A 14,390-nucleotide genomic window follows, 5' to 3' on the forward strand; every position below is an offset into this window, starting at 1 on the left:
CATTTAATAATACTTCTGCAAAAAAAAGCACAGGTATGGACTGGCTGCGCTTACCTGTGTGATGGAGCCACCAGGTTTGACAGAGGAGATTAAAGGAGGAGGTTCTGGGATCTGGAGAGGCCGCACTGCAGCCATTCTCTCCTGTGACTGCAGAGTGGGAGCCAATGCTGAGAGAGTGAGAGATATAAAACAAAAAGCATATTAAGATATTGTATTATAATACTGAAGATAGCATTTGCATCTAAATGTCCAAAAATATATATATTTTCTGCCTTTTCTGGACAAGGATTTGACAGGAAATTATAGAGGGAAGGGATCAGTGAAATAACTAGATAAAATGTAGGTACTGACAACCGTATTTACACCAAGTAGTGTATACAGTTCCATACTGTGGTCTAGGGGTAACCCCTAAATTATGGCCCAGAGAGAGGATGCTGTATAAAAGCAGCAGCTTAACAAGCATGAACAAAACAAGTTACCTCTGTCAATTAGTCGACAACATCGACAATAAAAAATTGTCGACAAACACGGTCATTGTTTAATAGTCGTTTGATCTCATTTAACGTAACATGAGATCATTTGAAACTCTAATGATGGTGCGCGACAGGAGCAGTGCAGCTCACGCCTGACTGCAAGGAAGAAAGCACATGTTCAGATGCACTCTAAACTTTCCAAACAGCTTCAGGTGATGTAGATCACAAAATATAATGGAATTATAATGGAAAAATGCTAAATAAGGAAATACAGAAGCACTGTCATCATGAAATAAAGCAGAGCCGGATCTGGCATTCCATTTAAGCAAAACCTGCATGTCAAAGCATCTAAAAAGCAAACCTGGCATTATATCTTTAATGCATCCTTTATTAAAGTTAAAATAATAAGTGGGTCATAAACAAACTCCAAAAATGGCATTTCTCTGTGCCGTCAGCGCTGCTTCAATGATTCGCATGAAGGGGGAGAGATTGAAACCGCACCCGACTGAGGCACCCTCTGGTGCGGGAACACCCATCTCTCGTGCACGTTTGCTGCAGCTAGATTAAACGTGCTAGCTTGCGAAGTATTAAATCATAATATACTGTAGCCTATGTGTCACTGTGCATTTCTTATTGTGAAGAAAATCAGAGATACGCAGCTCTATTAAGAAGAGAGCGTTTTTGTTAATGAGTTAAAGATGGATAGAAGTGAACAGAAAGATGAGAGAGTATAGTCTTAGTCCATTATACACTGGAACAAAATACGTTTTTGAGTTGTATTTGTTTTGGATTGTTTTCCAAAAATAACATATAAACATCTTTTAAAACAACATACATTTACATTAGGAGCTATACTGCAGAAGAAAAAATTGTTATTGGAGAATGTTGAATACAATATTTACTATTTAAGTACTTTAAAATACCTAGAACTAACCTACTTAAAGCAAGATACATTTACCTGAGAAGCAACATAAAAGATAGTTAGACTTGCTGGCAGAAATATGAACAAGAGATAAAATAAACGTGTATATACAAAATACACTTATATTGAAGATCCATTCCCTGAAAACAAGTCCAAATATCTAATATGTTGCATCTCAAGTAAATGTATCTTGTTTTAAGGATATTTAGACAATTTTAAATGGAAAAAAAAGACAAAAACTCTCGATTACAATAGGATTTTTTTGAGGTAAAGTTTTTACTGAATTTTTTTTTTTTAGTAATTCAGTGAATGTCATTTAGAGCTTTTTATATATATATATATATATTGTCCTCTTTATTGTTAGCAAGCACGTTTAATACATCCATTTATGTCTAGGCACAAGCTGAATAGTTGGTTATTAAAGAGCTAATGATTAATAATGACATTTAAATATGGTTGTCAGTCCCAAAACTTTGCATTGTATGCCAGAGTAGACAAAGCTGAAGATGTTGTCTTACAGGGGTTGAAGTGTTGCAGATGTTCGTGGCTGATTTTGGTCATTTCTCTGGGTGAGAGCTGGTATGGTGGCATAACTGTCCGCCCGAGACCTACAGCCCGAATGTCATCGGCCCCAAGAATATTTTTACCATCCGCAAGAGGAGAGTAAGCCCGAGATTTATCTGCACACATGAACACATACAAAAACACACAAATATGATAAGAGACACCATCTTTACAGATGCTTCCCGGAGACAGTTTAAATTACTCCATTTTTGCGTAGGTGAAAACAACAAAGCTCAATCAGCACAACTCCTGCATCAAAAGCAGCAATCTCCAGTGTGAAAACACACACACACACACACACACACACACACACAGACAGCCCAGTTATTCAGATTCTTTCTCTCACACACACACACACAGATCATCAGGCTTATCAACAACACATTGTAAGCTGGAATCTGCGTAGCAGCATGCAAACACATCTGCAAAACATTCACACTCAAAGAAATCACCACGCTTGATTAGAGTCTGCTCCAACAGTATGTTTGTGTAGTGTGTAAACCTACGTAATCCATGAAGCAGAGCCTGAAGCCATCTCTCGTTCCCCTCCAGCTCTGCAGGGACAGACATACTGCAGCTCATCACAGGGCCATGACTCTCTCCATTTACTCAAAAGGAGTTTAGTGCCCAAAGATAACTTAACTAAGAGCAATTTCCCTGTTGAGGACTCAAATGGCATGTAACAAAAGTGTGAAACACTACTTTTTGTCCTCATCCATTTCATTCCCTTTTATATGGCTTTTCCTCTATTTTTGGCACATTCTAATAAGCCAATATTTAAAATCTACACTATTTTGTCTGCACTTTTAAAGAGACAGTGTGATCAGGACTTGCATCATTCTGATGGAGTTTATTTTCCAACAATAACTAGCATACTGTAAATTTCTGGTTAATTGCACAGCTACTTACCAAATAAATATACACATTTGCAATATTGATTTGATACTATTTTATTTTGTAAGGAGGAGACCGCTATGTAGGAAACTATGTAAGCTGCATGGGACAACCGTCAATTACACTGTTTAGCTGACATTATACAAAAATATCTGAATGGAGAATGCAGCAATTGACTACTCAGAATCAAAAATAAAATAAGTAATTCCAGAGAACTGATATGGTCACTAATATTAGTGCATCCCTAATTCTATGTGCTGAGAAAGTAAAGACCTGTAGGGTTATTATAATTATGACAATTTCACAAGATTTCATTTGGTTCTTATATATTCAGTTATCTGTGTATGAATATTTCTTCTTTTTCAAAATTGAAATTATATACACAACCATTCAAAAGTTTAGGGTCGCTTACTCATTCTTTATTATACTTGTTTTTTCACATTTTAGGATAATAGTAAAGTCATCAAAACTATGGAATAAAATAAATGGAAATATGGGAATTATGTTGTGACTAAACAAAATCCCAAATAAATCAAAACTGTGTTATATTTTATCATCTTCAAAGTAGTCACCCTTTGCCTAGAATTTGCAGACACGTACTCTTGACATTTTCTCAACCAACTTCTTGAGGTATCACCCTGGGATGCTTTTTAAACAGTATTGAAGGAGTTCCCGTCTATGTTGGGCACTTATTGACTGCTTTAATTTATTATTTTGTCCAAGTCTTCAATTTCAAAACTTTTTTTTTTAAATACATTTTGGTTTTATAATGAAATAAATTAATATGTAGGCACGATTATATTTTTGTTTACAAAACTAATTTCAAACATTTAAGCATATGACTTCAGAACAAAAGATTTTTAAGATCATGAGACCCCAAACTTTTGAACGGTAGTGTATATATATAGAGAGAGCGCGCTCTGGATAAATTGAGACAACAGCAACAGTTTCTCTTACATTTTAGGTCATTATACATGTTTGAGCAAAATGAACATTTTTGCTTTATTCTATTAAGTACTGACAACATTTCTCCCAAATTCCAAATATATATACATACATATATATACATATATATATATATATATATATATATATATATATATATATATACACATATATATATATATATATATATATTTCTTAACTAGTAGGTTTCATTTTCGAGTTTGTGTTCATGAGCATAACCTTAAACACCAGTGGCTATTTCTTATTCCTCCATAAACTATTCCACATTTATAGTTGAAGCACTTCACAGGGCTCAAAAGGCAAAATCACTCTTCTCTCCACTCTCCACATGTGCACAGACCAACAAACACACCCATCAGAACTTGCTTTACTAGTGCAGAAGACACAACATGGAGAGGGAAGAATAAAATAATAAAGTAATAAGATGGAGGTTGGGAAAGCCTTGGGAGACACCGGTAAAATGGGACTGAAAAAGAGCAGCTTACCCTCTCTTTCTCTGTCAGATACAACGGGACTGTGAGTCCTGACCCGCGGGCTGCTGGAATCCCTGCCTCCTGGATAATGCTGAGATTTGTTTGCCTGTTGCTGCTGCTGTTTGGCTTCCTGCGAGGATTCATGTGCCATTGTAATCTGCTGCTGGTACAATGCAAGAGCATGAGGCATTGCCTGCTGCTTCCCCAGCAGCACACCCCGATTACTGCCACCTGATACTGAAACTTCTGGCACCTAAACAAATACACACACAAAAAAGAGGTTATAATATATCAACACAGAAATGCATGGCTATTTTACCTATTAGGTCATATTATAAAAAATAGTATTGATGAGAAGAAGAGATGACGTTCCTGATGCAAAGCTTCAGGGAGCCAGAACATTGATGGAAACTGCAAAAAGCTAAGCTGTCAGATATTGTCATGGCTCTGTTATCTGTTATAACTAGCATATTAACCTATCAATGGCTTTGTACATAATATTAATGCCAACTGGCATTGCATGGCCATCCTTTGCTCTTAAAACTGCCTCAATTCATTGTGGCATGAATTCCACAAGATGTTGGAAATATTCCTTTGAGATTCTGGTCCATGTTGAGATAATTGCAGATTTGTCAGTTGCACATTAATTATATGAATGTCACATTCTACCACATCCAAAAGGTGTTCTATTGGATTCAGATCCGGTGACTGGGAAGAACACTTTAGAACAGGTAAGTCGTTAACACGAAACCAGTTTGAGATGGCATTTGATTTGACATGGTGCATTAAAGTGTGCCAAGAAAACATTCCCCACACCATTAAACCACCACCACCATCCTGGACTGTTGACACAAGGCAGGTTTGGTCCATGGATTCATGTTATTGGCACCAAATTCTGACCCTACCATCTGTGTGCCTCAGCAGAAATCAAGATTCATCAGACCATGCTATCTTTTTCCAGTCTTCAACTGTCCAGTTTTTGTGAGCCTATGCCCACTGCAGCCTCAGCTTTCTGTTCTGTGTGTATTCTATTCTGTATTGTGCATTCTGAGATGCTTTTCTGCTCACCAAAATTGTACAGAGTGGTTATCGGAGTTACCGTATACTTTCGGTCAGCTCGAACCAGTTTAGTCATTCTCCATTGATCTCTCTCATCAACAAGTCATTCCCGTCTGCAGAACTGATGATTATTGGATGTTTTTTGTTTCTGGCACAATTCTGAGTAAACTCGACTGTTGTGCATGAAAATCCCAGGAAATCAGCCATTTCAGAAATACTCAAACCAGTCCGTCTGGCACCAACAATCATGCCACGGTCGAAATCATTGAGACCACATTTTTCCCCATTCTGATGGTTGATGTGTACATTAACTGATGCTCCTGACCCGTATCTGCATGATTTTATGCATTGCACATTCACAGCCACATGCTTGGCTGATTAGATAATTGTATGAATAAGTAGGTGTGCAGGTGATCCTAATAAAGTGCTCAATGAGAGTACTTGAAAACAATTAACAAAACTATGCAAGGTGAACCAGGAAAAATTAAATACAGGTTATGATTTTTTCTATGGTGGTTTGCCACTTGATGTCCAAAGTAAAATGTTTTGCTTCTGGGTCCTGAAGCAAAACCAGATGATAACCACTGATTAACATAAAGGTACAGCAAACCACTGATTAACATAAAGGTACAGCAAATAAAACATCCTGAGGCTGGAAAAGAGTAATGCAAAAATAAACTATGACTGCTTTAGTAGCAAGAAAAACAAAATGCTACCAAAAGTGTAGGATAAAAACAGGTTGACAAAGAGAGTGAAAGGTGAGCCATTCTTAACACAACAGGTATCAGTTTCCTACTTCACAGAACACACTAAATCCACACCTCTCTTCTTGCCACACAGTTCATTCAGTTCAAACGGCATATCTCGGAGTGTGTTTGAATAGCAAAGAGCAGAGGTGGAAAACTGGCTGGGATTAAAACAGCTTTAATATCCAAGGCAACATGGAGAGAAGACACTAATCTGGACATCTGGCTGCTGGGGTGCTCAAAGATATTTGATATGCCAATTGTCAACGTGACAAGTTAAATAAAATAAAACTACAAGTGATTGAAGTAAAGGCATATTATTTTGGCATAGGTGGGTATACTCACTATGGGGGGTATGGAGGCTGCTCTCTTTTTGAGGTTTTTGAGATCAAGGGGTTTCTGTACTGGAGAAGAGATCACTCCATCATGGGCAAAATTCAACAGACTTGGCCTAGGAGACATCATTGTATGGATGGAGAGAGAAAGAGAGATAGTGGGAAACAGTTACTGCTTAAAATGTCCTCATTTTCTCTTATTTACGGTCTTTGTAAACAACCCATTAATGCCACAAATACACACACACACTTGATCACCTTCACATAAACAAATATACACATTCATTTTGGAAATGTAAAATGCAATATAGACAGCCATCCAGACACACTGCTGCTCACTCTCCTTTTGTTTGGCAAGCTCACAGGGTACTGTTTCCCCTGGCTTAGCCAACATATACAGTGTTTGCTGTCATGGAAAAAAAAAAAGAAAAAAAAAAGAGTCCTACAGGACAAATCAACAATCCCAATACAACCAGCCTCCTAAACCACAATACACATAAGACCCCACCCAAAGAACCAATCAACATTTATGCATTTGGCAGACACTTGTATCCAAAGCAACTTCAAGGTATTTACTTGATTAGTTTGTATGTTCCCTGGGATTCAAACCCATAATGTTGATGTAACTAGTATCATGCTGTGTCAGATGAGCTACAGGAACACACACTCACCTGTTCTTCTCCGAGCTCTCCGTCTCCTCCACCTCGTCAGCACTGCACGTGGCACTGGAGTCACTGTCACGAGTTCCACTCTTTCCTGCATGCTCTTTCTTCTTGGCCTCTTTCTTGCCATCCTCTGGTTCCAGGGCAGGAGGCTTCTTATCCTCTCCTGCTGCCTCATTGTTATCCTCCCCTGCTTCCATCTTCACCTCCTTCACTACTCCCTGCTCCCCCTCTCCTCCTCCCACTGTTGGCTTCTCCTCTGGCCCTGTATCAGCAGCTGCAGTGTCCTTGTCTGTGGTGGAGGATGAGGAGGAAGTGGCACTGGTTACAGCTTTGGGCCATGCTGAGCCCTCCTCTTTGACCTTGCTGTCATCTGAAGAGCGCGGGGAAGGGAGGCTCTCTGTGTCAGAGCTGTTATTGGCTCCACCTGGAGGAAGAGGCGATGGGAAACATCATAACATCATTTCCAGCAGCCTTCACTCCAACATCTCATCCTTGAGTAATCATGCTATATTGCTAATTTGGTATTAGAAAATAACTTACCATTATATCAAACACAGTTGAAAGCTACTTGGTTCGTTAAATGAAGCTTAAGTCTTAAGCTTAATTATTTGTGATTGTTTTTGAGTTGTCACAGCATGCAATAGACTGGCATATCGTAAGGTCAAATATTAGGTAAAAAATGGCAAAAAAGAAACAACTTTCTCTAGAAACTCGTCAGTAAATCCTTGTTTTGAGGAATGAAGTCTATACAATGCTTAAAAGATTTCATACAAAGGTGTGTACACTACAGTCTTTAAAGACAAAGTACAGCTGGCTCTAACAAGGACAGAAAGAGATGTGGAAGACCAGATGTAAAACTAAACAAGAGGATAAGTACATCAGAGTCTCTAGTTTGAGAATTAGATGCCTAACAAGTCCTCAGCTGACAGCTACATTGAATTCTACCCGCTCAACACCAGTTTCATGTACAACAGTAAAGAGAAAACTCAGGGGTGCAGGCATTATGGGAAGAATTGCAAAGAAAATGACACTTTTGAAACAGAAAAACAAAAAGTAAACGTTAGAGTGAGCAAAGAAACAGCCATTGGCCAACAGATAATTGAAAGAGTGTTATGGATCAATGGGTTAACCTCATTGAGCTTTTGTGGGATCAGCTAGACTGTAAGGTGAGTGAAAAATGCCTGACAACACAGACACATTTATGGCAAGTGCTACAGGAAGTGTGGGGTGAAATGTAACCTGAGTACAGGTTAAAACTGACAGCTAAGAATGCCAAGGATCGGCAAAGCTGTCATTGGTGCACGTGGAGGAATTTTTTATGAGAATTCTTTGAAGTATTTTTTTTTTTTTAATTGTAATAGTAATTTTGTCATGTTATTAATATCTTGTCTATACATTTTGATCAGTTGAATACCACTAATATATTGTTTAATCCTGGAATGATTGGGTGGTTCTAATGAAACCAGTAAAAAAAACAAAAATCTGAAAACTTTTGTGCAGAAGCAAAATCTGCCTTTTCTGTATAAAAATTTTTTTTTGAATGACATTTACGCAAAGTTTTAAACATGAGGCCCCTGATTATCTTTAACCACAAATCTGTAAAATAATATACATCATTTTAAATATATAATTATATATAATTTATATAACATTTTTGTTCATGCTGTGGTAATATCATACTGACAATATTTTTACATTGCAGTAATGAGAATTGAGGGGTCAAATGTATGTAATATTATTTTCATGACAGTTACTATGTGTAAAAAAAAAAAAATAATAATAAAATATTCGACATGCATAATATTATTTCTTATTTGTTTCTTTTGATTCTGGAGTAAAATAGGACCAGGACATTTTCTTGACAGGTTTCATGAGAATCACCTGATTGCTTAAAAAAATAAAATAATAATTCTTTAAAATCATCCTAGGGGACACACCCTCATTCGAAGAATCTCCCTTACCTAAATCTAATGTGTCCTTTTATAAATAAAGTAAATTTAACAAAAAAAATACACAGCAGGAGATTATGATAAGCCTCATTTTCCCACTGGCATAACAAACCCCAGCCATTGAATGCACTCTCCCAGCTGGATGTATTTACACAATAACATAAGCACTTCCCCTGTTGGTGTTCTTTCACAAGCTTTGACCTGATAAATTTGGCTTTATGAAAGCTTACGAAAGCCATTTATCGGCAAGCCACACCTGATTGCATTCACTTCATAGTTTCATTGAGGATTTGTGGAGAACCTGTGACATTACAGCTCCAAAACTATGGCCACAATACAACGCAAACTGCACCATAGTGTTCCTAATAAAGTGCTCAGCGAGTGTATACTCTACTGCGTGACTATGTGGCTGTGTGTTTGAGTGTGTCAAAGTGTGCTGTTTTTGTGAAAAAAGTAAGAGAGTTTGTATGTTCATACCCTCTCCATCATCCTGCGTCTCCTCTTCATTGCCGCTGACTCCTGATCCCTCCATCTCCTCCTCCTCTGCAGCAGAGGGAGCACTTGCCTCCTCGTTCTGAAGAGCTTTACCTTTACGCCTGGCTTTACGCTCTTTCTCCTGCAACAAACAAAGACACAAACATCACATTAACTTGTTTCTTTCCTAACACAAGTACATATAAACAGTAAGAATTCAATATTATTGTCAAATGTAAACAGGCTCTCTGTCTCTCTAAAATAAATACCGGTACACATGTTTGACAAATAAACTGACCGATTTTATTTTATGCTGTTGCAGGATCTCATCCAGTTTCTGTCTCTTCTTGTAGTTGAAGTAGAAGTTCTTGCACTGAGAGACTGTTTTGGAGCCCACCATTTTGGCAATCGAGGACCAGTTTCGGCCATACTGCAGCAGACCTGCGGAGTGACAGTAAAAGAAGGAACATGCTCATCTGACCCATGACAAAAACAGGAAATAGATCTGAGGGTAGCATTTTCATCCAAGTTTTTGCTACACATGAGAGACAGTGTCATCATTTGAATGATGCAACAGGACCCAATATTTGGGGAACATATTCAGCAAATCACGCAAGATGCAATCAAACTTGCGTCACCTACATAAGCAGTGATGGCTGGGCTGTTTAATCACCCTATATTTGTCAATTTTGGAGAATATCAATATCAGCATTGGCCAATCATGCCAAAATGCCTGATTGGCCAAAAGTTATCGTTAATTCCCCTACTGTAAATTCCTAAATCTACTGACAACTTTGTTAATAGATAGTATTTTTTATTTATTTGAGTATGTATTGTGTAAATAAATGTTTGTTTGAATACAGCACTTATGTGTAAGTCTCATTTGCCATGTATATTCCTTTATTATATTGGCTATTTGACACCCAGATATTGACATCAGTATTGGTAATTGGAAAAACCCATATGGGTTGAACATGAATAAACACTATCCTGTGTAAGAAAACATGTGCTAACCACTAAGCCACTGCTCGGACAACTGCTCACACCGTTTTTGTCCCCTACCTTACTGTGCCCCAGTAAGTCACATGCTCTCAAAATAAGGTTGCACTTCGAGTGGTACAGTTTTTATAAGATTTATACAGCCTAATAGACATTATCCTTCAGCAAAAACAAAAAATACTGTTTGCTGTGATAGTGAAGCGTAAAGTGTTCCCATCCGCCAAGACTTGTGAAGTCATTAAGGTAAACCTCAAAGGGTAAAAAAAAATAATATGCTACTGTTTGGCTTCTGAAGAGGGAAAGTGGGGCAGCAGCCTGATATGAACTGTTCTCAATCATTTAACACCATTCTAACGCTCAGCAGACATCGGAACACTACAGAAACCCTGATCATTTAACAACAAATCCAATTTCTGTGCCTGTTGGCTTAGCATTAGAAACTATCTTGTCCAGTCTGAATAGCAGCTTTGATTTAAATCGCTAGTGACCACATTAAAAGCACATCTGCCCTCTACATCAAAGCTACAAGTCAAATGTATCTTTAAGAGGAAAAAAGAAAGTTACAGAACAGGAGGCAATAATTGATGGAGAGATAAAAGAAGAGTGCAAGTGTGTGGAGCTCAACAGAAAATGCCCTTGGCGACAGAAAAACAAGCAAAGTTTGAAAATGTTTGATGTCTGATTTGAATGCTCTTCTCATGCTTATACTCGCCATCTCTGATATGCATTTTCAGTCTCTGTTTATTTCTCAAATTTCCAGTGGTTTGTCACAAACACAGGCAAATCTTAGTCTATGTAATGGAGAACGTAGCAAATACGCATCAGACCGCAATGCAAAGATGTTTTGAATTTGTACACGCAAAATCACCCACAAGTACTTCTTCCACATAATAGGTCAATTCCAAAGGTCAAGGATAAACTAGATTCTTGCACAACTCTGTTTATAGCATAGAGGCCATTAAATCCAGCCAAGTGCTGATCACAGACAGATCAGTCTTCAAATTTCTGAAATCCAGGTTTCATCCACCACAGCATAAGCTTATCTTTGATTGCAAAACACTGCATTTAGTTCTCTAAACAATCCAGAAGTAGAGGAGGCCTCTAGATGATGATACCTCCCCAATTGTACAAGTACTCCAATCAGATAGAAGTCAACGATGATGCCGTCAAATCAGCATCTGCACAAGTGTATGTGCCAATGCAGCATCCAATCAAAATCTTCACCGCTGATTCACCCACCATGGATCGTCCAATCAGGGACTTGAGTCGAGGTGATATGCAGCCTGCTCGTCTGCTCTCCTCTTTTCTATCCTTCCATCAGTCCTTCCTCGTCACCCACATGTTCTTCATGAAAATGCAGAAGGGTCTATTGCAGCTCCGACACAGAGTGAGAAAGAGCAAGAAGTAGAGGGAGAGAGAAAAAAGGAGTGGTGTTTGGGAGGGAAAGTAGCTCTGCTCCCATACCCTCCTCCACCCTCTTTCGGATAGTTGAGCTGTCACTTCCCTGACTCTCTCTAAACAGAGAGGCCCTTCTCTTTCTCTCTCTCTCTCTCTCTCTCTCTCTCTCTCTCTCTGTGTCTATTAATCACACTCACGTGCTTTCTCTCAGTTTCTCACCAGCCCTCTCTCTCTTTTCTTCTTTTTCTGTCTCAAGGCCACAGTTTTTTTTTTCCAGTCGTCTTCACTGGCAGCCGCTTGGCTGGACTTTAACAGCAAAGCGAAGCTGAGATGCAGTGACTCCGCCCCTCTAATGCCCTCCCTCCCTCCACAAACCCATCTGATCTCTTCTATCATTCGGTCTCTCTTCCGCACTCGCTGTAATGCTTATTATCTACGCCAAGCGGCATCTATGTACAAACATACAAAAGAAAACGCACAATAAGAGCAAGAGAACTTTGCAGAAAGAGAGAAAGAGATGTGAGAGGTTTGATGGTGATATCATGAGAAAGCATAGGGAAAGCAATTCCTCCTCACTGACCTGTTTTTCTTCTTCAATGTGACCTCTACACACAGTGCTTAATAACAGTGAGTGAGAGAGAGAAACAGCAAGGCTTGCCAAATACTCTGATTCATGCCAAGCCACTATTCAGCCACTTCCTTTCTCTCTCCACTCAAACAACTGAATCTAACCACTCACTCAATGCTATAGAGCAAAAGAAAGACAGAAAGACAAAAAGACAGAAAGAAAAAGACAGAATGAACGAAAGACAACATTAAATACAAAAAGAAAGACAGAAAGACAAAAGAAATGTCTGCCCTAGTACTAATTTGACTCATTTACACTGTTTGATCTCACTGTGAATTTGGCAACAGTAGGTCAAAATTCTTCAGCTGAAATCGGTCTGGTCTGTGCATATAAAAATTCTAGAAATGTTTGTTGAAAGTATGGGCACACGTGAGCTCCAGTTTTCAGATGAAATATCCACAAAGTGGCACCAGAAATGGGTTGTATTTTTAGTGGAAAATGATCTATTACAGTCAACAGTCAAATATTTTTTTAACCATATACCCTAATCCCAACCCTAAACCTAACCATCAGTGGAGTACAAATGTTATCTTATAGGGGAAAAAAACAACCTCCAAATCATTCTCATCATTGATTTTGTGAATGTGATTACTTCCTTGTTTCTACACAACCAGAACCTGTTTCTGTGAGGCTGCTTGTGCCTCACGAAAAAGGAAATAGTATACACATTTGAATTGCAGGGGACCGCAACATTCGGTAGCAACCTGTAATCGTATTAGCATCGTACTTTGATATATTGTTAGCATACTGTATATATATCATTGTATTTACATGGTGCATTAAGGTATATTCAAAAATGTAAAATACCATGGTACTACTACTACCTTCGATATGTGATTACCATATTAACTATTTTTTTTTTTTTTACATAAACAATATATTGCTTCAGTAACCTGAAATTTAACTGAAATTTAGTGGCCATCAAAACATTTTCAATGAAGGAAACCCCTGACTGTCAAAGTGATGGAAAGCATTTAAATTATCAATATTTTTTTTTAAGATTCATCAATTTCAGTTACCAGAGTGTCTGACTATGTAATATGTATGTAGCATTTTCCATTTTGCACAGGTACTGTGATTGGATCTCTATCCGATCACAGTGGAGACTTATTTGACAAAAAGTTGTAAAGCAATTCAGCTAAAGAATATCCAGATATGAATCTACTATCATACTATCCAGATGTGAAATGCATGTTAATGCAAGGTGTAAATGGGGCCAAAGTGTTCTAAAATTTGTCTTTAAAGTAGTCGTTCACAAGCTGCACATGTGTTGAACTTATTGAACCTACTTCATCACTGGCAAATTATATGTTTCCATTAATTTGAGATAATTATCCGCTGCACCCAGCGTTACATTTGTTTTTTATGTTTTAAAGTATTACATTAGCACATTAGTGAGTGAGAATACACTACCATTTAAAATCTACTTTTAATTGGTAGTGTAGGTCTAAAATTAAGTAAAGTCTTTATGTAAAGAAAATGTATAGTCGGATTACTTCTTTTAACTTAAAACTTGATTTTGATCATTAAGTCTCCTCACATTCATTCTCTTTCTGTCACATTCCTCAGTGATAGGCCCAGGGGAGGGTCTTCTGTCTCCTCAAGTGTGAATTACAATCAATATTCTTGATAGTTCACACCTTCTCGCAAATGACCTTTCTAACACTACAAGTGTCTTACAAAAGTTAAATGACTATTGTTTTGTATGAATGAGTGATCAGGATGGTTTTCACATCATTTTGTAGCAAAAACTCAAGGCTGCAAGATCCAGTTCCCAAATGTCTTGTGAACAAATGTTTAGTATGTGTTACATGACCTTATTTCAATGACTTCAAATTTTTGTTT

The 14,390-nt window shown here is 37.9% G+C and overlaps 1 protein-coding gene across 2 annotated transcripts in view; it reads right to left on the reverse strand.

Moving 5' to 3' along the window:
• Window positions 1–14,390, reverse strand: part of ncor2 (nuclear receptor corepressor 2) — a 179,888-nt gene that overhangs the window by 24,751 nt on the left and 140,747 nt on the right. Inside the window, exons 18-25 of one of the 2 annotated variants that reach the window (XM_052093920.1) lie at window positions 9,819–9,961; window positions 9,524–9,662; window positions 7,104–7,521; window positions 6,443–6,548; window positions 4,305–4,545; window positions 2,466–2,513; window positions 1,914–2,075; window positions 55–167 (exon numbers count right to left, since the gene is read on the reverse strand). In XM_052093920.1, the coding sequence (XP_051949880.1) occupies window positions 55–167; window positions 1,914–2,075; window positions 2,466–2,513; window positions 4,305–4,545; window positions 6,443–6,548; window positions 7,104–7,521; window positions 9,524–9,662; window positions 9,819–9,961 (1,370 nt within the window). The remainder of the gene's footprint in view (window positions 1–54; window positions 168–1,913; window positions 2,076–2,465; window positions 2,514–4,304; window positions 4,546–6,442; window positions 6,549–7,103; window positions 7,522–9,523; window positions 9,663–9,818; window positions 9,962–14,390) is intronic. The other variant, XM_052093921.1, reaches the window with a different exon arrangement.

Source organism: Xyrauchen texanus, chromosome 27 (assembly GCF_025860055.1).
Source record: "Xyrauchen texanus isolate HMW12.3.18 chromosome 27, RBS_HiC_50CHRs, whole genome shotgun sequence".
NCBI lineage: Eukaryota > Metazoa > Chordata > Actinopteri > Cypriniformes > Catostomidae > Xyrauchen > Xyrauchen texanus.